This window comes from Vicugna pacos, chromosome X (assembly GCF_048564905.1).
Source record: "Vicugna pacos chromosome X, VicPac4, whole genome shotgun sequence".
Lineage (NCBI taxonomy): Eukaryota > Metazoa > Chordata > Mammalia > Artiodactyla > Camelidae > Vicugna > Vicugna pacos.
Genome location: NC_133023.1, coordinates 95,100,811 through 95,125,303, shown reverse-complemented (window position 1 = coordinate 95,125,303; position 24,493 = coordinate 95,100,811). Strand labels below are relative to the sequence as shown.

Here is a 24,493-nt window from a genome sequence, read left to right as displayed (position 1 = left end):
GCTACCTGTCTCAGTCGGTATGAGTCTCTCTGACACCAAGTTTTCCTCCGTAGGTCATCCCACTGCTTTACTGAGTGTCCTTGACTCCTTTTGCATTGGCACGTTCTCTGTGGCACGAGTCTCCTTCTTGCTGCCGTTCTTTCTTTGTTCCAGTGACTCTCAAGTGTCCCTGAGTAAGCCTCAGTCAGTCTGTGGCTGTCCGTCTGATCCTGGCCTTTGTCTGCCTGAGGCACTGCCCTTTTCTTTCTGCTTTCTTTGTTTTAGCCTCTCTCTTTTTTTCTCTCCCCATCTTTGGACTTTCTGCCTGTTGATCTCTCTGAACGTGTGTCTGTATCTCCCTCTCTTTTTCCTGTTCTAATTTTTAAATGTCTTTTTCTCTCCTTTTCTCTTTGCTTCTGTGTCTCCCCAAGAGCCTTCTTCTCTGTGGTGCTTGCCTTTCTGTCTGATTTTTGCGTAAAGTTGCTCTTGCAAATGCCTTACCCCCAGCCCTTACCCGCATTCATGGGTCTTCCTCATTCGAGGACTGTTTCCTTGCTGTTTCTTCCCTGTCCGTGGCTCACTAGCACCTTCTCTGACTTTCTGAACCTTTTTCTGTGGTTTATGCTCTTTTTTTCACATTCCAGCATTTGGTGAACTCTCATTCAGAATTTGTGTCACTCTCTATCTTCTTCTGTGAAACCTCTCCTTAATTTCCTTCTCTGTGATAAAGAGAATGAAGGCCACAGAGAGAGAGAATGAACTAGGTGGAAACAGAACCAAAGAAAGTAAAATAGAAAATTGTGTACTGCAGAGTGGGGAAGGGTTCCTGGGAGAAAGAGAGTCCCAGGCACTGAGAGGGAAAAAAAAAAGACCCTTTTAGGGAAAGAGGAGCCAGAGAGAGAACACAGAGAAAAGAAGATGCAACAAAGTGACACAGCAGACAGAAGGGGAGCCAGAGAGACATGGCAGGAGAAGAGGCCACCAGACCAGGAGAAAGGGCAAAAGAGAGCCGGTCCCAGAGAGCTAGCATGGGGAGTCCGAGGCAGAGCAGGGACTATGGGACACTGTGAGTAGGCTGTACTTAGAGGAAGAGAATAATTCTGTAGAGCAGGGGAAACCCCAAACTTGGTCGTGCTGAGGAGGGGTGAGTGTGGACAGGCAACACATAGGAGATACGGCCGGAGCTTACACGTGAGCCACAGATGCAGAGCACAGAGGGTCAGTGCATCTAGACCCAGCGGGATAGAATTCTTAAGAATCAGAAATGTTTTAATAATGCAAGATTAGTTGCTGTTTTTAGTCTCTGTTATACTTCCTGCATTCTAAGTAGTTTAAAACAACCTATTTTCTGTTAGAAAATATAACTTTGAAGTACTACCATTAGATGAATTTTAAGAACTGAAGTTGCTTTTCTCCTCAGGATCTGGATAGCTCTCCATTTTCCTAGTATGTTTATCCTCCTTGAGCTCAGAGAAAGGCTGGGAGCATTATAACGATGATGTTGCTATGAAGCGCTTGTTGTCAGGGAAGAATAGAAAACCTTGTAGCCCTCAGGTTGGTTTGCTCACCTGAATGTGGTCCACAGCGTGTCATAGCACAGGGATGAGAAATAGCTGAGAAGAGAAAACGGTGCACCTCATTTCTGGTGGTGGTGGTGTTTTGCCGCAGTGTGGCATTTACATCTGTAGAGCTGTTATCCTGCACAGTTTAAATTGAAGTTGAGGTCAAGACAAGTACATCAGTTCTCTTTTTCAAATTTGATTAGTTAACACCAGAATTTAAAATGTTACAGATGTGGGAATAATAAATGATCTGACATAGATTTCTCTTGCATGTTTTAGTTGACTTTTTTCCCACCTCATTCTATAAAGAATTTAAGGTATAATTTTTAAAAATACATACTTCAACCAGATGATAAAATAAATGCTTTAGGGAATCAAGCAGAGAGGGATATTAATATAAGAAATAATAAAACATATGGTCTGATTAGCATACACCAAAATGTGCCACTCAGTCTTTGTGTAGTTGCTAGAAATAGGCTACGCATTTGGTTCTAAATTTCCTAATGATAAAAGCACAGAGGGAAGCACAGTCAGTTCCTCGATTCATGTCCATAAGATTAAAACCTGGTTATTCAGGAGAAGCACTAATATTGATTGATACCTGAGATGTTTCCAATTCTTTTTAACTTTTACATTTTATAAAAAAATTTTGCCTGATACAAAAATTTGGTGATGGGGGTATTTGATAATCCACAGATCAAAATTATACTAACCAATATAATGCATATGTAAAAATTTGTTGTCATCTGTTTTAAATAGGAGAGACTCAAGGCCATCCTTTATCGTACATTGGAACGGAGCAGCCACGTTGATCGTCAAAAAAGATGGTCGTGGGAGGGCTGTACGGGAATAAACTCTGAGAATAAAACTGGTAATTAACAACTGTTAAAATTGATTCATGTTCATATGTAAATATTGGCTATTTGTATACGGTTGCATTTACAACAGGGTTTTGAGCTTTGTATTCTAAATGAAAACGCTGCCTTGTACTCTTTGGCATGCATTTAAGTTTGTGTCACGTGAGATTGCAAAAGAAACAGGTGCAGCTTGTAGTAATCTTATTTTAGCCACTGTATCCAGAATCTTACCATTTAAACTTCTGATCGGTATAAGAATGATTAATAGTTAATAAGCTTTACATAGCATTTTTAAAGTAAATTGTCCTGTTTACTATGTACTGTAAGTTTTCCTATATATGGACATAATCCTACACAATTTCATAAAATGTAAGGTAAATTGGCATAGTTTGTAAGGAATGACTAACAATGAGCATTGTGTACCTAATTAATGCATGTTTATGCTCCATAGAACTATATCATGGACTCATTTTGTTTCAGCTAATGATGCATTTTAAAATAAGACTACAGTAAATATTGTATCTTTTCTCAGCCAATAAACATTCTATATCTACTGAGAAACTTGAGCAGGGGACTTCTGGTTTACACAAACAAGTGTCTGTGTCATCTACAGGTGTCCAGAATTCAGTTGACAAGAGTAAGTAGTTATTTCATGTCTTCTGAGTTTCAAATCAATGAAATCAATTCTTTATGTGTATTTTTACAGTACCACTTATTCTTTAGATTGTAGAACGTTTAGACTTATTTCAGAAGAGCACCACGTTGTTTTATAGTAAATAGTGATGGTCATGACAATTTTGTATTTTCATCAGTATAAATCCTTGTTTCACGATTTGTTATTATTAATGAAAGCACACAAACACTGGTGTGCTTTCATTAATATGTGTACCTGCCATATTAATGAGACATGTAAAGAGAAAGGAATAGGTGATGACTTTCAGGTTAATAATTAGTTAAATTGCACTGAAGGAGCAATTCCAAGTAACTTTTTAAATGATTTCTCTACTAGTTTTTAATATAAGAAGGTATGTGTGGAAGACGCTGAAATAACTTGCTTAAAGGTAAAGTATATTGTACACTCTGAAATGATGAATGCTGTTATTAGTGATTCCAGGGATAGTAAAATCAGCATTGTTAGTAGATTACCTTCAAATTGAAATGAAACCTGTTCAGTCCAGAGAGATGAACATTTCAAACTCAAATGAAGTTCATAATCTAACCTGTAATATTTTAAATAGCCCTATTTTAAATCTTGGCTGATTCAAATAGCCTGTTTTTCTTCTGCACATTGCTGACTCAGTTTTGTCATTTCTTGCAGCGTGATAATAAGGGATAGGTGATTCCATCACGTGATCACATCAATTACACTGCTGTGGTTCATGCTGTTCAATTACATTATCAATTCAAGAACTTTCAAATGATGCTATATTGTCAATATGTACTTTAACTTATAGGTCCCCAAAAGAGAAGTTATTCTTTAAACAGACATTTGTCAGTATTCTGATCAGTATTTCAAGTGAAATGGAAAAGTGTCTACATAAAAGAGATTTTCCCATATGACTGACTGGTTTGGGTTGCTAAAATTGTAACTTCTATGAATGTTAATGATAACTTTTATTTAAAAAAACTAGTTATAACTAAAGTATAAACTACTTTAGTCATAGATGTTATGGACTATGTCTAGAATTAAATATCGTATATTCCTAACTTGGTAACTTTGAAGTTGTCTGTTAGTGTCAGGCATTTTCCCTCTTAATTTTTAATGTTTTCTAAGTAATTTTATTTCATTTCAGATAAAGAGTAAACTAGTTTTAAGTTTGGGCATATAAAAATCTCTCTACATAATATTTGAAATTTAAGTAAATTCTTACAAGTAAGAGTAGAGAAGATTTAAAAAAAAGTTTGGAAAAAAGGAGTGGCTCACTCCTGAAATAATGTATTTATACAGCTTGTAAAAATAATGTTCCTTTGCCCTTGATCTCCAGAAACAACAGAAAAGAAGAGAAGCTCATCTCTGAATAGAAGATGCAGCAAACTGCATTCATCTGCGGAACCTGAAGAAGTAGAATCAAAAACAAGTGGTTAGTTATTTCTAAGTATTGATCTTAAATGGTGGTTTTCAAGTGTTTATGTCAACATTTAGTTGTTTGAAAAGTCATTTCAAAAAATTGGAAGCCAAAATAATATCCCTTCTTTAACTGAAAATGTACTTTGGTGCCATGCTTACGTGGCTGAAGCCAGAAGAGCCTCTTTAAATGAAACATATAATTCTGCCATCATGTGAGCAAGGGGTCTATAATGAAGCTGAGGAACTAGATCTCAGAATGTTGGTGTAGCCAGATTTGTCCTGAAGCACCTGATTCCCTTCAAACTTCATCAGTTCGCATGTAGAAGTTCTAAGTTACTGGCCATGTTTTGAACTTCAAAGCTTTGCTCTGTGGCTTCACGGTATCATCCACATTTGTCCTTTGTGCGTATTTTCACTGCTGATGACTACACACAAAATTTCATAATTATTACTGAAGTACTTCTTTACTTAAAGTTGTTTCTTTCTGACACCTTCCCCCCCTAAGTTTTCTCTCTCAGACGTGACTGTTCCCTTTTGTTTCATACTGAACCTTTCACTTACAGAAAACTCTCCACTTAATCAGTCAGGTCAAATCCTGTTACAACAAATGTCATTGTCACAGGGAACCTTATAAACATAAAAATTTATTGGAGCAACAAGATTCAACTTGAACAGAATAATTCATTCAGTCCCTTGGAGCTTTTGGCGATGGACTTGACCAATATGACTGTCAGTGGCATGTATCTGTAGGAAGCCATGTCAGAGTGGTTTTGTCATGTACAACTTTCTTCTTTCTCCACATGTGAGTTCCTCTGGGGAGACTCCATACATTGGGTATGATTCTATTAAATACATTACCTAGAGTCCTGTATTGGGGTTACTGTGGTACGCTGGGGCCTTTGCCCCTCCATTCAGGTACTCTCTTCCCTAACAGAGCAGTCCCATCAGATGGCAGTATTCAGTCCTATTCTGTATGTGTGGCTCTCATTGCTTCTACTTTTAGTCTGGGAAAGTTACAGTTTATAGCAGTTCACATTGCTCTCTCTTGCTTTACATTTATTTGTGAGACCTCAGATTGAATCCTTTTTGTTTATTCTCATCATTTAGTTTGTCAAGTGCATACCAGTCTTTGGGAGAATAATTTAATCAGTCACCTGCTTATCCCAGCAAAACCGTCAGTAGCCAGGAGCAAAAGTACTGCTTCATTATTAATTTCTGGAAGCAATATTTCAGGTAACAGGCATAGGTCTGAAAGTGTTAGTATGTCCTTAAAAAGCAGGTTGCATCACTCCATTTTTTACAGTAAAGCATGAAAATAATGTGAATCAGTACTTTGCAAATGAGTGATTTTTACCTAACTTTTTTATGTTGAGTATTTATTTTATGATTTCTAGCATGGTAGGGCAGTTATCTGCTTAATGGATAGGATGAGATAGAGAGTTTGGTTGTTAGATTTTTAAGCTGTGGGGTTTTTGACCTGTGTTTGAATGTATCACAGTACTGTAAAACGTATTGGATTTTAAAAATTTAGAAAAACCTAGTATCAAGGGAGAGTCTCCTACTCCACCCTCCTTTTTCTTTTTCTTAAAATGTGGACGAATAACATTAAGTGGCTCTTTAGCTTTTAGTTAAGAATATAAAGATTGTTAGTAAACAAATCTTCAGGGTTACGTGGATTTTCTCACGTATAGGTTCCATGTCATGTTAGACGTGCCTCTGCGTAGTAAGGGGTCCTCGGTAATGGAGAGCTCTAATTCACTATTCCCATCCTTTTCCTCCTTTTTTTCCCTCCACTTTTTCCTTTCCAGAATATATCCCACCCCCATTTTTTTTTTCCGGTCAGTATTCATATAATTTAGCAAATCAGAATAGACTGTCGTAGACTTTGTCGCAGTGCAGCGTTACTTCTCTTGGTTTGAATTCCGGACTTTGTTGATGCCTGGCTATATGTGTGCTGTCAGATTATTTTCTGCCAGTCTCCCCCGAGACTATTATAAGGAATTCTACTTACTTTCATTTTAGTTTAATATATTACCCCCATCAAAAACCTTAATATTTTGTCTTAAATCTCTATAGCTAATAGAAATCTAGTTATTATACTTAACTACATTTTCTGTAGCACAAACTGTCAGTGTTAAATAAGTGACTGTTTAGGCACATGCAGGTATGTAAAGAAAATGCTTTCTCCACCAGAAGTGAGGGACTGAAAAAATAACCAAGTCTTGTATTTACCAAGTCTTACCAAGTCTTAAGGAAGCACCCGCCAAATGCCTTTTAAAGAATGTTTGCTTTCTTTATTATGAAAGTAATTAATATTTAGTGTAGAAAAATGTAAATATAATTCCCTATTATCAATATCCACTGATAACTGAATTTTTTTGCATTTATATTTTTTTAATAAAATGGGATTATAACCTGCTTTTGTTTAAACTCAGTATATACCATTTTTATGTCTGAAAATTGAGTATTACTACTCTTAATGACTGCCTTAGTCTAGTCCAAATTTTCTGTTGAGTATTTAGATTATATTTTCAATTGTTTCAATATTATAAGCAATACTATAATAAGTAACCTCATATATACATTTTCATTTGTTTATCTGATTTTGTCTTAAAGATAACCTAGAAATCAAATTGCTAGAACAAAGAGTGTATACTTTTTAGAATAGCTCTTGATACATTATTGCCAGAGTGCTTCCCAGGGAGCATTTACAAATCCACACTCTCACCAGCAGTGTACGACATTGCCTGGTTCCCAACATTGGTATTATCACTTTCCTCCATCTTAGCAGGTACTGGATATTATAATTTTTGTGCATTTATTAGGCTAAAAATATTTAGATTGTTGAAGCTGGAAGAGACCTTGGAGATGCAGTCTGACTAATGTCTTATTACAATTTTCTGTATGGGTGAGAAAATGTTCTTTTTTACATTCTAGTTTAAAACAATCATATGTAAAGTGTCTTACGTAATCATCTGTGATGGTAAGATCTCTGGCCCTGGTGACGTTATTTACGTTACTTTTAGGAAGTGTTAAAGGTCTTGTAATTTTCTAGAAAATCATTCTGAACTATAGTGTGATTGAAATAGAAATTTAATTTATTATTATTGCAAACATCAGCTTTTGAGAAGCATCTTACTTTCATTTGGAGCGGACTATTGCTTTCCCAGGGCCTTTCTTGGTGGTGCTTCTGAAATACCAACTTGGTGATGCTTCTGTCCTATGTCTGTGATCCATTTCACTAAACACTCCGTGTTGTGTCTAATCCCTCTGATTTCCTAATAAATGCACTCGCTTTTGTTCTTATACTGTTACATAGTACATTTCTGTCTTGTCATTTCTACCTGTATGGGATTTCATTCTCTGTCCTCATTTACCTGCAGGCATCCACAGTATAATCCAGCTTGTAAACATGCCCTTGCGTAGCCAGAGCAGTGTGGAATTGAAGAGTACCATAGTGCCTTGCAAGTCAACAGTGGCAGTCCCTTCCCAGGAGAAAGCAGAAATATCTTCAAAGATATTTGAAGCAGTCCCCAAGGCGAGTGTGGAAACACCCCCAGAAGCGAGCATAGAAGCATCCCCGGAGGCAAGTGTGGAAGCACCCCCGGAGGCAAGTGTGGAAGCACCCCCGGAGGCAAGTGTGGAAGCACCCCTGGAGGCAAGTGTGGAAGCACCCCTGGAGGCGAGCGTAGAAACACCCCTGGAGGCGAGTGTGGAAGCATCCCTAGAGGCGAGTCTGGAAGGGTCCTCCAAGACCAGCATGGAAGCACCCGTGGAGGCGAGCATGAAAGTGCACCCCAAGAGTGTGGAAACATCACCTGAGGCAAGCATGGATCCATCTCCTGACATGAGCATGGACTCGTCTCCTGGGATGAGTGTAGATCCATCCCCTGAGGTGAGCACGGACTCATCCCCTGAGGTGAACGTGGACCCATCCCTTGAAGTGATCACGGACTCGTCTCCTGAGGTGAGCTTGGAAGTGCTCCCCGAGGAGAGCGAAGAGAGCCTGGAAGCATACCCTGAGGACAGTCTAGAACTGCTCCCCGAATTGACCCCCGATGAGAGCCTGGACGTCCCTCCCAAGGAGCACCTGGATGTCCTTCCGGAGGAGAGCCTGGATGTGTCCCCCAAGAAGAACCTGGACGTCCCTCAAGAGGAGAGCTTGGACGTAACCCCCGAGGAGAGCCTGGGCATCCCTCCCGAGGGGGGCCTGGAAGTAACTGCCGAGAAGAACCTGGACGTCCCTCAAGAGGAGAGCTTGGACGTAACCCCCGAGGAGAGCCTGGGCATCCCTCCCGAGGGGGGCCTGGAAGTAACTGCCGAGAAGAACCTGGACGTCCCTCAAGAGGAGAGCTTGGACGTAACCCCCGAGGAGAGCCTGGGCATCCCTCCCGAGGGGGGCCTGGAAGTAACTGCCGAGAAGAACCTGGACGTCCCTCAAGAGGAGAGCTTGGACGTAACCCCCGAGGAGAGCCTGGGCATCCCTCCCGAGGGGGGCCTGGAAGTAACTGCCGAGAAGAACCTGGACGTCCCTCAAGAGGAGAGCTTGGACGTAACCCCCGAGGAGAGCCTGGGCATCCCTCCCGAGGGGGGCCTGGAAGTAACTGCCGAGAAGAACCTGGACGTCCCTCAAGAGGAGAGCTTGGACGTAACCCCCGAGGAGAGCCTGGGCATCCCTCCCGAGGGGGGCCTGGAAGTAACTGCCGAGAAGAACCTGGACGTCCCTCAGAAGGAGAGTGTGGAGGCGCCCCCTGAGGTGACAATGGTGAAAGCAAAAGACTGTCCTCCGCAGGTTTGTCGGGTGCCTTTCATTGACAAATTTTCTATTAAAATCTGTATATTTAGTTGTATAGATTTCAATAGGTCAAGTTTCACAACAGAAGCAACTTCTTATTTATAGCATTCTGTGAGATAATAAATTCATTGTAATGATTTAAAATTGTCTGATATATGTTGTACCAGAGATTCCCCCCAAAACTGGAAAATTAGTATAAGAGACAAAATATAGCAATTTATATGAACTATGTTTCCAACTGAAGGAATTTTTTTGAGAACTATTTGCAAACCTCAGGATTTAAAAATAAAATTAGGTTTTTAAACTTTAAATTTTAATTGAAGTATAGTCAGTTTACAATGTTGTGTCAATTTCTGGTGTACAGCATAATGTTTCAGTCATACATATAGTTACATATATTTATTTTCAAATTTTTCACTATAGGTTGCTACAAGATACTGAATATAGTTCCCTGTGCTGTACAGAAGAAACTTGTTTATCTGTTTTATATACAGTAATTAGTATCTGCAGGTTTTTTTAAAAAACCAAGTTTTGAAGCAAAAGAATTCTTTTAAATTAATTATTTCTATGACCTGCTTAAACTGTGTAATATAAATTGTTAGTCTGGAAGAACATATCTCTGTACCTAATTCTCATGCATGGAAGGAAAATTTGGAATTTAAGGAGCTATGATTATATTTTACTCAGAATATTTTTCTCTTGAAAAGCCAGCTGCAAAAGGTAAATGCTAGTAATTTCTTATCTGATTGTATTGATCTGTTCAGAAATCAGAAATGGACAAACAGGCCTCAAACTCTATTACCAAGAAGCGCCTACCACCGTCGCAGATCCCATGTTATAAATGGTCATCTTCTCCGACAAGCAGGTGGCGTCCGCCATCCCCCATCAATGCTAATAAGTAAGTAGCTTATTTGCAACTGTTCCTGATAGGTATTTTACCAGCATAAACTTCACATCAGTGTTTCAGTAGCAACGTGTAGTATGCATGGTAATGTAAATATAAAGGGAAAAACCTTTAAAATGGATTTACCTTTGTCTATAAAATGTCATTATATTATAATATCCAGATATTATGTTTTATGAAATGCTATACTAAAAATTAGCATGTATTTGTTACAAAATCATAACAGACTTCCTTCATTTCTCCCAGGAGGCAAATCCAAAAGAATCGCCCCCCATCACCTTCGCCCGTCACTTCAAAACCATCAACACAGGCTCCTTTTTCTTATAAAGTAATTCCTGTTCCGCGTACCCTATTTGCACAAAATGCATCAGGTACTATTGGAATGAAAAGTGAAGCCATTTCTAACACCACTAACAACTCTGAGGCTGCGAGCCAAAATGGTACGATCTGTGAAGGTAAGAACATTCACTAAGAAGTTAATTTCTGCAACGGAGTTTGGGAATGGTCAGCTTCATTTTATTCCCCAGTTCAGAGAACTTCAGGAAGCGAGCTTTCTTCTGAATAAAGAGAATTTCACCAGTCGCTGGCACACTGCTTGTTTTTTCTTGCCGGAACTTCCTCTTACCCCCATTTTTGGAACTGATGTTAGAAGTACGGGTTGGATGAGCGCCGTGGTCTAGGCGCTCCCTGCAATTCTGACCGTGGATGGCCCTAAGGTATTTTCCATCCTTGGAGAGAGCACATCCAGCCATTTGTGGCTGAGCGGGTTTCCATCAGGAGCTGTAGGGCCATTTCCATACATAGGCCATAACATGGGTCAGGCCAGTATGTGGGTTCCTGAAAGTACCATATTGGTATTTTTCTGGTCACATGCATTCTTTTTTCTTTTACATTGAAGTATGGTTGATGTACAGTGTTGTGTTAGTTTCAGGTGTACAGTGAAGTGACTTGGTTACACACATATATATCTGTTCTTTTTCAGATTCTTTTCCATTTTAGGCTGTTACTCATATGTATTTTTAATATCCATGGACATAACTTAATTTTAAATACACTGGGGAATTTTGCTTTTTGAAGGAATTCCACAGTGAATTTTTTGTAACAGAAGCAACCTTTTTATTATAAATTATTTTAGATGTCTTGAAATCCTCATTTTGATGTATAGTTTATTTTAAAAAAGAAATTATTGACATGACTGAAATACAATATGCCTCCATGTGATCACTTTATTTTACTGATAGTCCTGCTTTCTTTGGTTATCTAATACATTTAGCCGTTTTATGATCAACCAAACATAGTAACATACTATTATCAATGGTTAGCTAAACAGTAATTATTTAGTAAAAATAATGCACAATTTTCAAAATGTATGCTGGATATATTTTTGTTTAATCGAATATTTAAGATTTGTGCACTTCATTTGGACCGAGCATAAGCTTGTGCTTCCTCTATATTCAATATATCTTAATTTTTTTTCCCATGAGGCAATTTAGTCAGGTATCTCAAAACAGCTAAACCAAAATGAGGGTACATTATTTCATTTTGGAAAACGCAGTTGTTAAAAAGAAACAAAATGCTACTTCTGTTACGGAGGGGCAGGGAGTTGCAGTTTTGAACAAAATCTGTTGCATAAATCACAGTCTGTTTTTTATAAATTTTAGACCATGGACGTATTTGATTTTTTTAAAAAAATACTGTAGGTGGTCTTGCTGTTGGACTTAGAGGCAGTATGTTCCATAAACTTAACTGTTTTACATGTTAATTTGGACTAGAGTCTGGTAATAAAAGCACACCAGGGCCTATGAGTGCCAAGGAGGCAACAAAAATTTTGGCAGAAAAACGACGCCTTGCTCGCGAACAAAAAGAAAAAGATGAAGAAAGACTACAAAAAGAGATGGAACAAAGGTTGGCACAAAATCATCCTTTCTATGCTATAAATCTTGGCTGGGGCCCATATTCTGAAAGTCAGAATTTATGCTCAAGTTAGATGTATTATAAATTCTCAGAGTAACGGACTTTATCGCCAGTGTGAATCAGAAATGACTCGGCGCCTTCTAAACTAGTGTGGGGAGCATTTCAAGCAGACAGGACACTGGTGTGTAAATGAGCGTGTAGAGACCGGAACTCGTTCCAGGGTCCTGGGTCTCAGCAGTAGTACCCGAGTGATCATGTAAGACTCTTCCTGTTGGTATTCACTGGTGGCAGTCCCTTTCTTTGTTTCAAAAGTTTCTGTAAGTTTAAAATTTGTAAACCTGGAAGGGATACTCCCTCCTGTTTTACTAGATGTCTAATGACCCATAGGTTGCAAATACCACGTATAGTTGTACGCATTCTACCCTTGATCGCAAGGCCCGTTGGATTTGGGGCTCTGTGATGCGAACTCTGTCTACTGTTTGCAAAGAATAACTACAGTCCTGACTTTGTTTTTAAGTATTAAGTGTCTTTGAATCATAATTACGTGCTTTCTATGTACCTTTCTACGGGTTTGGGAGAAAGGAGGAGGAGACATTGTGAATAGCAAAGAAAATTACAATTTGAAGAATATTACTCATTGCTTCGTGTAAGCAGAACTAATTTGGCATTTTAAAAGCCCTGAATACTGCTCATTGTGGGCTGGGGTTTCCTCCACTGAGCACCACCAGACCCTTCTCTAAATTCCCGCTCTCACACCCCAGTGCGCGATTCGGTGTGAGCGTATGTCTAAGACAGTTAAGAAGGACTGATGATCTCTCTGATTGTGTGTGCGCGTGCCCATTTGTGTTTTAAGATGCAAAGTTGGCCACTACTTGATAGAAATCTTTTTTCTACTCCCAAGGGCTAGTTTCCCCCATTTAAAAAAGATGAAATTATACAAATCCGATGTAGTAACAACAGAGAAAACTTGGTGAATCTGGTGTAAATATAAATTGTGTACTACACACAAGCAGTTTCACTATAAAAATACACACATTGAGAGTTATTTAAATATTCTGTGTCATCAGGAAAATGAAAGGCATAGCAAAGAGAGCAGATGAAGGCCCAGAAGAAGAGTTCTCAAATTTTGAAGATGTGCAGCAACCAAAGGAGATAAAAAAGAAGGAAGAAAGTCAGGATCCAGAGGACCAGAAAGTACAACTCCAGGTTTGCTGGCTCTGCACTTTCTCAAGGGATGAGAACCAGATTCTAAAATTCAGTGGAAACCCAAAACAAAAATCTGTTTCTCCAAGATAGAAAAGGAGCAGATACAGCATTCTCTGGTTGCATTTTTACATTAGAGTCTAGCTATTACCCAATATCGCTGTGAGTCATTCTCAACCGCCCTTGGCAAAATCCTGGAATGTCTTCCAAGTGAAACAAAAGCAGAAAGCAACAAATTACAGGCTAGGAGTCCTTTAGTTTGTCTGCGTAAATAATATTACAGCTTGGTTTCAGGAAATTCAAATCACTCACACAGATGAAACATCCTATGAGTTTTCCCAGTCCTACATTCTGTGGTGACACTTACACCTGCACCCCTCTGCACACCGCCTAACAAATAAGATAAAAATGATGAATACCTCTAAACATTCAACGCCATCAAATCCATCAATAAAGAATGTCTCACTTGAGGGGCAAGGATATAGCTCAGTGATAGAGCGCATGCTTAGCATGAGAGAGGTCCTAGGTTCAGTCCCCAGTGCCGCCTCTAAAAATAAATAAACCGAATCCCCCCCCTCAAAAAAAACAAAAAAAAAGTCTCACTTGTGTACATTTAAATCAGCAGGTAAATAAATCCCTAAATAAAAAAAAACTGAGCTCAGACTGTACTCAGCTTGAATTAGTATGATAACCTAATTTATATTCCAGTTTTTGGTGTATCAGTTACATGTGTCACATAAATGATTGTATGTATTTGCATTCCTTGAGAATGTACCTTTATGAATCCTCTCGATGCTTTTGAGAAGGGTAAGACTTGGCTCCTGTTGCCTGTGTCAGTGGAAGACTACATAGAGTCACTCACATACTTTGAAACGGTAGTTCTCTGAGAACCCTGATGTCCTGGAGGAAACATGGCTTCTAAATCCTCAAAATAATAGCCTAGTTTTTACATTTTTGCTGATGCTTTAAAAACTGATGATCCATGAATGAAATAAATGAGTATTCTCAATCACAAGGTTACATTCTTTTGTTCTGGATAATGTCTTACTGTTTCACTTTTTAAACTGGTGTTCTGTGATGTCACTAAGATGTATTGAGGTTAAATGATATTTTTATACAAATTTCCTAGAAAGGCGACGCCAAAATAAAAGCTCAGGAGGAGGCTGACAAACGCAAGAAGGAGCACGAGAGAATTATGTTACAGAATTTGCAGGAGAGATTAGAAAGAAAAAAGGTAGTTTTTCTTTTTGGGGGGATTTGATTCTTTGTCTAAAACTGTCGGAAATCACAAATAAGGGATATGCTAGCCCTGATTGTTTTTCCTCTGTACTTCTTATCCAAGAAGCTGACTTCTCTCTAGAAAGGTCTGTTATGGATCATACCTCTCTCTCATGGACCACCGGTGCCATTATAATGGCACTATGCCTCAGTTTAGCAAACCCTTGGGAACGAAGCTCCTTTGAGCAGAACCACAGAACCACTCAGGTCATGGTGGGGGTTGGTGGCAGTTAGAGTTTCTTCTGAACTGGGCTGGAAGTTGTGGCAACTGAGTGGGAAGAAGCAGAAGGTGCAGGCCTCTGAGAGGCCAAGGTCTGGGCTGTTTGCAAGGTAGGACCTTACAGTGCAGCTCACGTGGCTCATCTGGGAGCAAGGAAAGGCTCTGGACCAGGCCAAGGTGCTGCATGGCCCCTCTGTCAGGAGATCAGTGACCGTGAGGAGGCCTGCAGCTCTCCTCGCCTTCAGGGAAGAAAGTGAACACTGTGGCGGGGGGGGGGGCTTTTATCCCTCCCACCGTTTTAGTAACCAAACCTCTGACGTGGTCGCATCATTGGGGTGCATTCTTTTCATTAACATCAGCTTCAGTCATGATCTGTTCAGGCCAAAATCATATTCCAAAGTTCTAATTGGTTTGCAGTATGTGCTTAGTCAAAGTACTGAATTTCTAAGTCTGCAAATCACGAGTGAGAAGTCATTTGGATTTCTGTGTTACAATAACAAGTATATCTGTCATTGCTCAGTGTTTTCTAGATGATGGTGAAACTGGGAGTAAAAGAAGGAACCCAACCTCTGGCCCGGGGTCTATGGCTTTGGAGCAGTCACTGATACTGTCCGATTCTGGAACGTGGAAATGATCAACTTCTTCAGGACCGCTGTTTTGTTTTGAATCTGTTTTCATGTTTGAATTTTTATTTTCCTTTAGAGAATTGAGGAAATTATGAAGCGGACGAGAAAGCCAGATTCGAACACCTCAAAGGTAGTCTGTGTGCTCCTACCAGCAATGTGTACAAATTCCTGCTTCACATTCTTGCTGACTTTTTAATTTTTGCCAGTCTGGTGGTAATGAAATAAAACTATCACATTGGTGTTTCCCTGATTATTAAAAAGATGGAACATGTTTTCATATCTTCAGTTAGCGTTCATGTTTTTTTCTTGTCTGAAGCGCCTGTTTAAGTCTTTTGCCTAAAACTTTCTGACTGACTTGTCTTTTTTTATTTCCTTATTGGTAGTTCTTTAAATGTTCTAGGTATTTATACCTTCTTGGTTGTGTGTGTTCCAGATATCTTCTCCCAGTTTGTGGCTTTCCTTTTCCTAATGCTTTCTGCTGCTGCATAGAAGTTCTTGATTTTCACATCGCTGAATTTATCAATATTGTTTGATGACTAATGGAGTCAGGTACCTTATTGGCCATTTGGAGACTTGACTTCCTTTGGTGAAGTGCCTTTTTAAGTCCTTTGCTCCTGTTTCTATTCAGTCACCTGCCTTTTTCCTTTTGATCTGTAAGAATCTTTACCTGCTCTGGTTCTGAGCCATCGCAGGTATCGGCCCCCATGCTGTAGTTTGCCTCACACTCTCACAGTAACTTTTGATGAACAGAAGTTTATTTTAATGAACTCAGATTTGGCAGCTTTTTTCCCCTTATGGTTAGTGCTTTAGGGTCTGTCTCATGATAAGTATTTGTTTACCCCAGTGCCCTGTCTTTCGATGGTTTGCATGTATCTAAGGCCTTTTCTCCCCTAGAGTCTGTGTCTCTGGTATTTTGCTGATTTACAATTGCCCAGTTGTCCTTCATATCATTTTGAAAATTTAGAATAGAAATGTCGTTTCTGAAAAGTGCTGGGAGTCGTCATGTCAAAGATCATTTAGCCCACTGGCCTGAGAGGTTGTGCCTCAAGCAGCAGCCAAGAATTTTTTTAACTTATCTACCAACGGGCCACACCTCGGCTTAGTTAGGACCTCGAGTGGGCAGAGCCTGCATGCCGGCCCAAAGCTGTTGTCCCTTGACTCTTATTCAGGGAAGTCTTTCATTCTCGAGTGTCTTTCCGTAGCTGAGAGACACAACTAGGGCCACCTGTCCTGTCCTCTGTAGATTCTTGGGGCCAAAGAGGCTAATATTTTTTCCTTTTAATTGAAATGACAAAAATTCAAAAAAAAATTCACCATCAATCCAGGCGTGAAGTCTGTCTTCTTCGAAATAACTGAGTCAGGATGATTGACTATTAGATGTAATCATGACTTTCCGTTTGCATTGTAGGCTGCAGATACAGCCAGCATCCAGCGTGATGCATATGAGGAGGACGAGGCGGACGATGAGGACGAGCCAGAAAGTGATGACGATTCCTTTGATGACATGCGTCCACCTGGTTTGCTCGCCTTTTGAGTTCTGTGACCGTCTAGAAACTAGCCTGTCTAGGTTTATCCAGGGGCTACTCCGCTCTGAGCTCTGTGGCTTTGAGCAAGTCACTTAACTTCTCTGTCCAGCTTCCCTGTCTGAAAAAGGGGAAGTTAATGTTGTTCTTCTAGAGTGGGCATGAAATTGCAGTGAGAGAGTCCATGTAACGCTAAGAATGGTGCCTGACTCTCCGTAGATATTAGCTGCTGCTACGCCTGTTGTTAGTTTTCAAGTTGTGCTGAGAGACTATACAGATGGCAGCTCTTTCTCAGCTCAGTGTGAGGCTTACTAGCATTTTGTAGCTCAGGACCTCACGCAGCATTCATGACCCACCATAGGTAGAATGCCACCTTCCGCCTCACTGGGAAAAATGAAAATCATGTCATGATCTGAGAGCCCTCTCAGGTGCATTGCTGAGTCGCATTCATTCCTTGGTGAGGAGGACCACTTTATGCCCGCAGTAGCAGCATTTGGCCGTGTGGCCACCCTTTATCCGGTAGCGGATATTGAACTCAAGTCGGGCACTCTGCTAGGTAGTAGGGATGCACGGCCCTCAGCCTCAAGGAACCGCAGCCACTGGGGAGTCAGACATGAGCAGTGATGCTGCCACAAGCTGATCGCATTAAGAGAAGTTTGGCCGAAGTGCAATGAGAACATAGCAGTAGGAGCAGGGCGGGTGTAGGCCCTGCCTTAGGGCGTTGGGGGTAGGTTAAGGTAGGAGGTAGCACTGCGGGTAAGATTAAAGAAAGAGGCTCATTTGGACAAGCGGCAGGGAGTGTGGTGCCCTCATTCTTCCTTGGCAAAGGAGAGAGGGCAACTTCCCTAAAGGCGGCCCTCTGTGCTTGGACGGCAGGGTGGCCATGTATCCTGGCCAGCAGCCCAGGCCATGGTTCCAGAAAGTGGGCTTGCCTCTCTAGAGTTCTGCCCCCTGATAACTCCTGCCTTCAGGCAGATGCCCGGCTCCAGCCTGGCAGGGTCACAGCCTTCACTTTGCTTGTCTTTGTTGTTGAAATTGCAGTTTTTTTAATTAGGTTTATTCATTTAGGTTTTTATGGGGGGGTGCGGAGAGAGGTAATTAGGTTTATTTATTTACTTGTCAGAGGAGGGACTGCGGTTTGAACCCAGGACCTTGTGCATGCTAAGCATGTGCTCTACCGCTTTGAGTTATACCCTCCCCCTAAAATTGCAGTTTTAATTTTGTGGCTCTTTTTTTTCCCCTGCTAGCTTTTATAAATGGCATGGATCCATCCACAACACCGAAAGCACATTTTAAAAATGTGAAGAACACTCGCAAGCTGGAGTTTTTAGATGCCACTTCTAGCCACATCTGTAAAGAGACAAAAACAGTTTTTAATTGTGACATGAAAACCTTTAGACATAAAAGTGTGAAAGATCCTTTGAGTCAGATAAAGAGTACAAGGTGAGTCACTGGGAGAGTTCAGCATAATGCACTTGAAGGGGTTATGATTGGCATTCTTAGAATGGTGCGTGAGATTACTGACTGAGCTCCTAGTTGGTACCAAACACTATGTCAAGCACTTGACTTATAGAAGCAAACTAATCCTCACAATAGACTTGCTTAGTAAGGATGAGTGCCCCCATTTTTACAGGTGAGAAACTGAAGCATGGAAAGATTATGGACCTTATTTGCCCAACATCTCACTCACTGTTCGAAGGCAGAAGCAGAATTCAAACCCAGATACACCTGACTCCAAACTGCTTTTGTTCACACTGATTAGTGTTGTCTCATAAAATCAGGGAAGGGGACATTGAGTGACTGCAGTATACCAGGCATTTTACCTATTTTAATTCTCATTGCAACTCTGGTTTGATATTAGTGTCCTCATTGTACATATGGGGAAACTGAGGGTCAGAGATTAGGTTGGAAGAACAGGAACAGATTCCTGGGAATGGAGGCTCCTCGGGGATTGTGTGAAAAGACATTAACGTACAAAAAGCCCATGAAAACAAGAGTCTGCTGAGAGGCAGCGAGGTGAGGAGAGAGCACTGGAGCTAGTAAACCCATGTCAGTTTACTGACTCCACCTTGCTGGCTGTTTCCTGGATCAGCTTGAAGCAGGGACTGGGTTCCCGGAGCCCTGCATGCTGAGCTGCTCCTAGCCCCTCCTTAGTCTTCCTGTGGGGCCCTAGGACCTGCTAGGACACAACTTGGAAACCAGTGTATTCTGTGATCTCCAGAGTCCCTTCCAGCCTTCCCATGCTATGACTCTTGAAAGTTCATTTACTTCCAAGGCATTTCTTAGAATTAAAAGGATACAGCTCCTTTCAGGACAAAGCCTTGATTTGGGAATAGTCAGGATTCTAACCAACATACCTCTTTCTAGATCCTCCACCAAAAGAACCACCAGCCGAGCAGCAAAAACTGGAAAGGCCAAAACCAGCAACACCATGGGACCTTCCAAGAGTTCACGTTCAGAGGCACAGGAGTGGATCTGTGACAAGGTTACTGACATCACCAGCGAGACAGAACCACCTATGTCAAGTATCCCTCCTGACAGCCACAAACGCCACCTGAAAGGTTCTGTGACATCCTGCCTAAGTGCTCAGCTGGCTGTGGACAACAAAAAAAGAAACAAATCTGTTTCTACTGAGTCGGGTAAGGCCTCATACCATCATCACTTTGTTTGAGAGGTAGTTGGCCTTGAACCCTCCTCCGTTTCTGGCTGTCCTGTAGCTGTCTTGGCACTGTGTAACTTTGGAGGTGAGGGAGAAGACTGGTGGGTCTAAAATCTAGGTTGATGTCCAGGAGTTTTCCATTAAGTTAGTTTTGAGAGGGTAAATGACTTGCTTCTAATTTGTATGTCCCGCATTTCCTGCCAGACATGCAAAGCAGGTTCCGTTCAAACCCCAGATCCCTCTGCGCTCCTGGTCCACCGGCTGCTCTACAGCACGCAGATAACAGGGCAGAGGCTTAGTCAGTTTTTTGGAATTACTCTTTCAACTCCAAAACCATAAGGCCTTTGTTTAGTTCTTTGCTCAAGAAGCTCTCTTTGAAATTGAGAGGCAGCTTGGGCCCGTTTGTGGGATGGGGACATTTGTAAGAGCACCAATATGTCAGCGACTCCACGGGGGCTGCTGAGGGTCCCAGGCCCACCCAGAGTGGGACCCGGAGCCCCGTTGCTGTGGCACCAGCATCTTCTCTACTAATCTTTTGTTTTTCCCTCTGCTCAGATATGTAAACCTTATCCTGTCTGCAAGAGAATCTATCCTCCCCTCTGGATTTTGACTTCCAGGCCCATCTCTCAAAATGTCTCCACCTCCTTCTTGAAACTGGCAAAGAAAATGACCTTCAAAAACAAGTACAAAAGGAAAACATCAAAATGTCATCTTAACGTATCTGAGGAGATGCTTATGTCATCTTGACTGTTGCCCACAAGCAAGGGTCCTGAGTGAAGAGTCGTTGTGTTTTCTTATAAAAATATCCATTGTCTCTCATTCTTGTGTTTTGAGACTTGTCTCTGACATGCTTGAGTGTATATTAAGGGTGTCTTTATAAAATGCTAACTCTTGAGTTTCTGATGGAATCTCTACCAAAGGAATAATTTTTATAAGTACATATTTGAAATTTCCATATAACAATTACATTAATTTAGCAATAAAAAGCTTGATCTTGAGAACATAGTGGGTTATGCAAAGACTCAAGACTGCTCACAAGAGTTTTGTTGGATTGTTTTTAATATACAAATACAAGAAGGTTGCAAAATATAAATGAGATCGGGCGCGTTCAGGGTGGCATGGCCGTAGACAAGGTTGCAAAATATAGTAAGTCACATTTTACCATTATGTATGTATATTTTTAACTTTGCCATAGTCTGCCAGCCTAGTGCATAGGCACTGATACCCCGAATGCTGGAAGTCCTAAAAGGGATGATCTTGGGACAGTTAGCATTTCTCCTGCTCTTGTCAGTGTTTCCTTCGGAAGTACGTGTTGAGGTTTATCTACAGAAACAGGAGTAGTTTTGTTGTGTACATAAGGCAGTATTTGACTGTTGTTGATGGGGTCTGCCTAATTCCTCTTAGGTGTTTACTGTGTATAATCTTTTTCTGCTTGTGCTCTCCAGGCCTGCCCTTCACTATAAACTCAGGCTTGAGATGTGGAACCAAAATACGCTTGCCTTTCTCTAGGCGCTGGCTGCAAGCGAGTACAGGAGGAGGAGTATTCTTCAGTCCTGGTGATAGGTACACGGATACACACAGCGTACGCGTGCACACGTACACGGACACACGTACTCACAGGATGTACATTCCTGGAAATCCATGGAATCCTGCTTCAGCAATTGACTAAAACTTGAATGCAAATTAGTTGTCCTAATGCTAATGAGTTTTCTGGTGCATCACAAAATTGTGTTCCTTTCTAGCCACCAGTCTTGAATTAGTAAAAGGAAGTAATTATTCTTTTTGATTCCCTAATTCTTTGCAATTCAGAGTGCTGTACCTTTGTTAGCGATTAGAGCTTGGTACCTTAGATTCAAAAACTTTTTATATAATAGGTCTTCTACATAAAAGGCAGAGACAATCATGCCGACAGATGAATTTCTGATACCGTTCTGCACAAGCGTCACATGCTGAAACACTGTTACACTTTCATATGTGTGCTCTACGAAATAAACTTTGCAAATGAAGCAAGTTTTCTTCTCATTTTAATAATAAAAAATGTACTGGTGGTGGTATAAAAGGTGACACCAATTCTCCAACTTATGAACACGGGTAACCGGTATGTTCGATAAATAGTAATCAGCTCCTTTGATGCCCTGCTGCAGCCACTGGATGATGTGAGTGTTCCACGGGGGACAGGAAGATGCAAACTTTAGCTGATTTTCCTGTACCTGTTCCAGTGCGTGTTTCTCTTTGTGACGGCTCTGACTTGTACTTGAGGCCAAGTGATTAAACTATCCTCTTTACTGTGGTTAAATTCAGGTAAGTCACCGTCCAGTGGTACTGGTACATTTACAGTGTGCAGTCGTCACCACTATCTAGTTCCAGAATGTTTTCATCACCCTCAGAAGAAACCCGTACCCTGTCAGCAGTCAATCCATGTTCCCCCTCCCCCAGCTCTTTCAAACCTCACATTTGGTGCTGGCCATGCAGGAGGGGAACATCTGCTTTTTAAAGTCTGAGTGTGCGGTGCGCGGTCAGGCAGTAATTGCGCTGTTACATACGCATCTCTGCATGACATCACTGTTACTATGCATGGCTGAACAAATGTTCTCATCTGCCTGTAATACTTAGTTTCTAACCTGGAAACATGGCCACTAGGTTTTGTGTTTAATAAGGTGCGGCCCTTGTTTATCCCCAGTGTTTGGCATCTGGTGCCTGGAGATCAGTGGCAGGTGTCCCCACTTGACACTCCGTATTGCTGGGCCACCCCTTGGAGCGGCTGAACTAGGATATTCCATGGTGTGCACACAGCCTGAAGTACCGCCTGTTGACACCGCCAAGGTGATGGACACTGACTCGGCCTACCCTCTTGCCCTAGGCTGGTGTCCTTGAACCTATCATGGGACACAGTGGTCACCTCAAATTTCCCTTCCTTTCTGGATAGTCTCTTGGTAGCCACTCCCCTGAAGAACAGGTCCCTGGCCTCTACCAGTGGACTCAAGATCAGTCCATTTCCTACACCTGTGTCATCCTGCGCACTACAAGTGCAGTGAAGCCTTTCAACAGGTCCCATCCTCGACAACCACAGAAACGCGGTGCGGAATACTGGAAGGGATGCCAGGTGGCGTCTGAAGACCCAAATCCTGGCTGAGGTGGCTGCAAGCTTGCCCAGTGAGTCTGTGCACATCGTGGTCCCTCTGAGCCCTCCTATCTAGCAGCTGGGGGGGCTGCACTCCCATGTCTGAGGGCTCCCCAGTTCTGGGGAGTCACTAACTGCAGGAGCCAGAGGGTTGAGGGGTGGGACGAGGAAGGGCAGCAGCAGCTGGTGCACAAGCACAAGGCTGGAGTCAGACCGCACGTTTCATCGGGTCTCAGTGCCCACTCCCTGCACCCTGCTGGCCTGGTCAGTTGAGGCAGATCCTGGAAAGGCCGCCTTGCCCTCCGTCTCCCTCCCCACCAATCCAGTTCCAGTGTTTCCAGGCGGGGTGCAGCTAAGAATTTTCCCGACTGTGACTAGTTACGTTGATTAGTTCTTTGTCAGGTGCTTTATAGGTATCATTCGAACCCCTCACAACAACCCAGTGAGCTGTGGGTATTCATTTTCACCCAGGAGGACAGATTGACATTTGTTCAAGGTTACACAACTAGAAAGAGGCAGACCTGATGTTTACACTCAAGTCTGATTCTAAAGCCACACCCACTACTGCTTTGGGGTGGGAACAGTGTCTTGTGGCTTGCATGGTGAGTAACATACTGTCTTTGGTGCTAGAAATAAAAGTAAATGAGTTGCTACCATTTTCTTGGGTATCTGGTCGCCCTGTTAAATAAGCATTTGTATCATCATCATGAAACGTGCCTGTGATTCTGCAAGACAGGAATTCTGTCTCGTTTTACAGATGAGGAAAGCAGCTCAGGGAGGTTAGCTGACCTGCCCAAGGTCATAACTGGAAGGTGGCAGCACGGCCAGGATTTGAAGCTGGGCGGTGCGGCTCCAGAACCTGCCCAGTTACCCACGAGGAGGTATGTTCTGATACTCTTGATCCCTTCATTATGAGAGGGAGAAAGATCTCTGCTGAAAATTTGGTGAGTAGACATTTCCCTCCTCCCTCCCGAGTCTCAGGTTGTCACTCCAAGTGGAGCGCTGAGTGCTGTGCGTGAAGCTCTCACTGTGATGCCTCGTCTCTGCCCTGAGGGGCTCACCGGTTCCCTGGCAGCGCGCTGTCCTAAGCAGTCGGTGTAGATGTCTGCCCAGGGAGTGTCTTGTCACTTATTTGCTGTGTGACCTTCAGTCTTCTCATTTGGAAAATGGGGCAACAGTGCCAGTGCTGGCTGTGAGGACTAGATATGATGTGTACAGTATTTGCTTGAGTGTTCAGAGGGCAGGAGTCTCGGGCAAGCCTGGTGCTGGGGGACGGAGGTGGTGGCTGGGCAGTGGCAGGAAGTGGTGGAGGGTGACACAGGGAACCTCAGGCACAGTTGAGGGCCTGCAGTCTGCAGTTGTGCGCCTTTTTGTCTGCAGAGCTCTTCAACCCTGGCGTGGGCCGAGGCTTTGCAGGCTGAGTAGGGAGGGAAGCGAAGGGTGACAGGGTTGAGGGATGAGAACGGTGCAAGTGATGGAGCGTAGCATCTCGGGCAGATCAAGAGGGAGAAGAGGCTGAAAGGCCAGTGGAGTCTTCGGTGGCCTGGAGGGTGAAGAACTAGTTCGGCCAGATGAGGAGGACCAGGAAGGGAGTAGCAGGGTCAGAGGAGAGGTAGGTTCGGATGCCGCGAAGGTCCAGGCTTTGCCGGTAGAGAACCAGCAGAAGTTGGGGGCATTGGAGACATGCTGAGGTCTCCCCTGGGGTCCCTTCTCCTTCCCAGGCTTGTTCCCCCTGTGCTCTGTCCCTTGGTCCCTTGGTGCAGCCTGTCACCCAGCTCCCTTGG

At 42.1% G+C, this 24,493-nt stretch overlaps 1 protein-coding gene across 3 annotated transcripts in view; it reads left to right on the top strand.

Annotated features, from left to right (window-relative positions):
* Nucleotides 1-21,594, top strand: part of MAP7D3 (MAP7 domain containing 3) — a 58,390-nt gene extending 36,796 nt beyond the window's left edge. For 2 of the 3 annotated variants that reach the window (XM_072956039.1, XM_072956037.1), the window contains 14 exons: nucleotides 2,301-2,412; nucleotides 2,931-3,035; nucleotides 4,384-4,479; nucleotides 7,850-9,258; nucleotides 10,026-10,159; nucleotides 10,412-10,620; nucleotides 11,938-12,070; nucleotides 13,147-13,285; nucleotides 14,412-14,516; nucleotides 15,483-15,536; nucleotides 16,815-16,923; nucleotides 18,177-18,372; nucleotides 19,297-19,568; nucleotides 20,144-21,594. In XM_072956039.1, coding sequence (XP_072812140.1) covers nucleotides 2,301-2,412; nucleotides 2,931-3,035; nucleotides 4,384-4,479; nucleotides 7,850-9,258; nucleotides 10,026-10,159; nucleotides 10,412-10,620; nucleotides 11,938-12,070; nucleotides 13,147-13,285; nucleotides 14,412-14,516; nucleotides 15,483-15,536; nucleotides 16,815-16,923; nucleotides 18,177-18,372; nucleotides 19,297-19,568; nucleotides 20,144-20,151 — 3,081 coding nt within the window. In that variant the 3' untranslated portion in view covers nucleotides 20,152-21,594. Of the gene's footprint in view, nucleotides 1-2,300; nucleotides 2,413-2,930; nucleotides 3,036-4,383; nucleotides 4,480-7,849; nucleotides 9,259-10,025; nucleotides 10,160-10,411; nucleotides 10,621-11,937; nucleotides 12,071-13,146; nucleotides 13,286-14,411; nucleotides 14,517-15,480; nucleotides 15,537-16,814; nucleotides 16,924-18,176; nucleotides 18,373-19,296; nucleotides 19,569-20,143 lie in introns of those variants that run through there. The other variant, XM_072956040.1, reaches the window with a different exon arrangement.
* The last annotated feature ends 2,899 nt before the right edge of the window (nucleotides 21,595-24,493 follow it).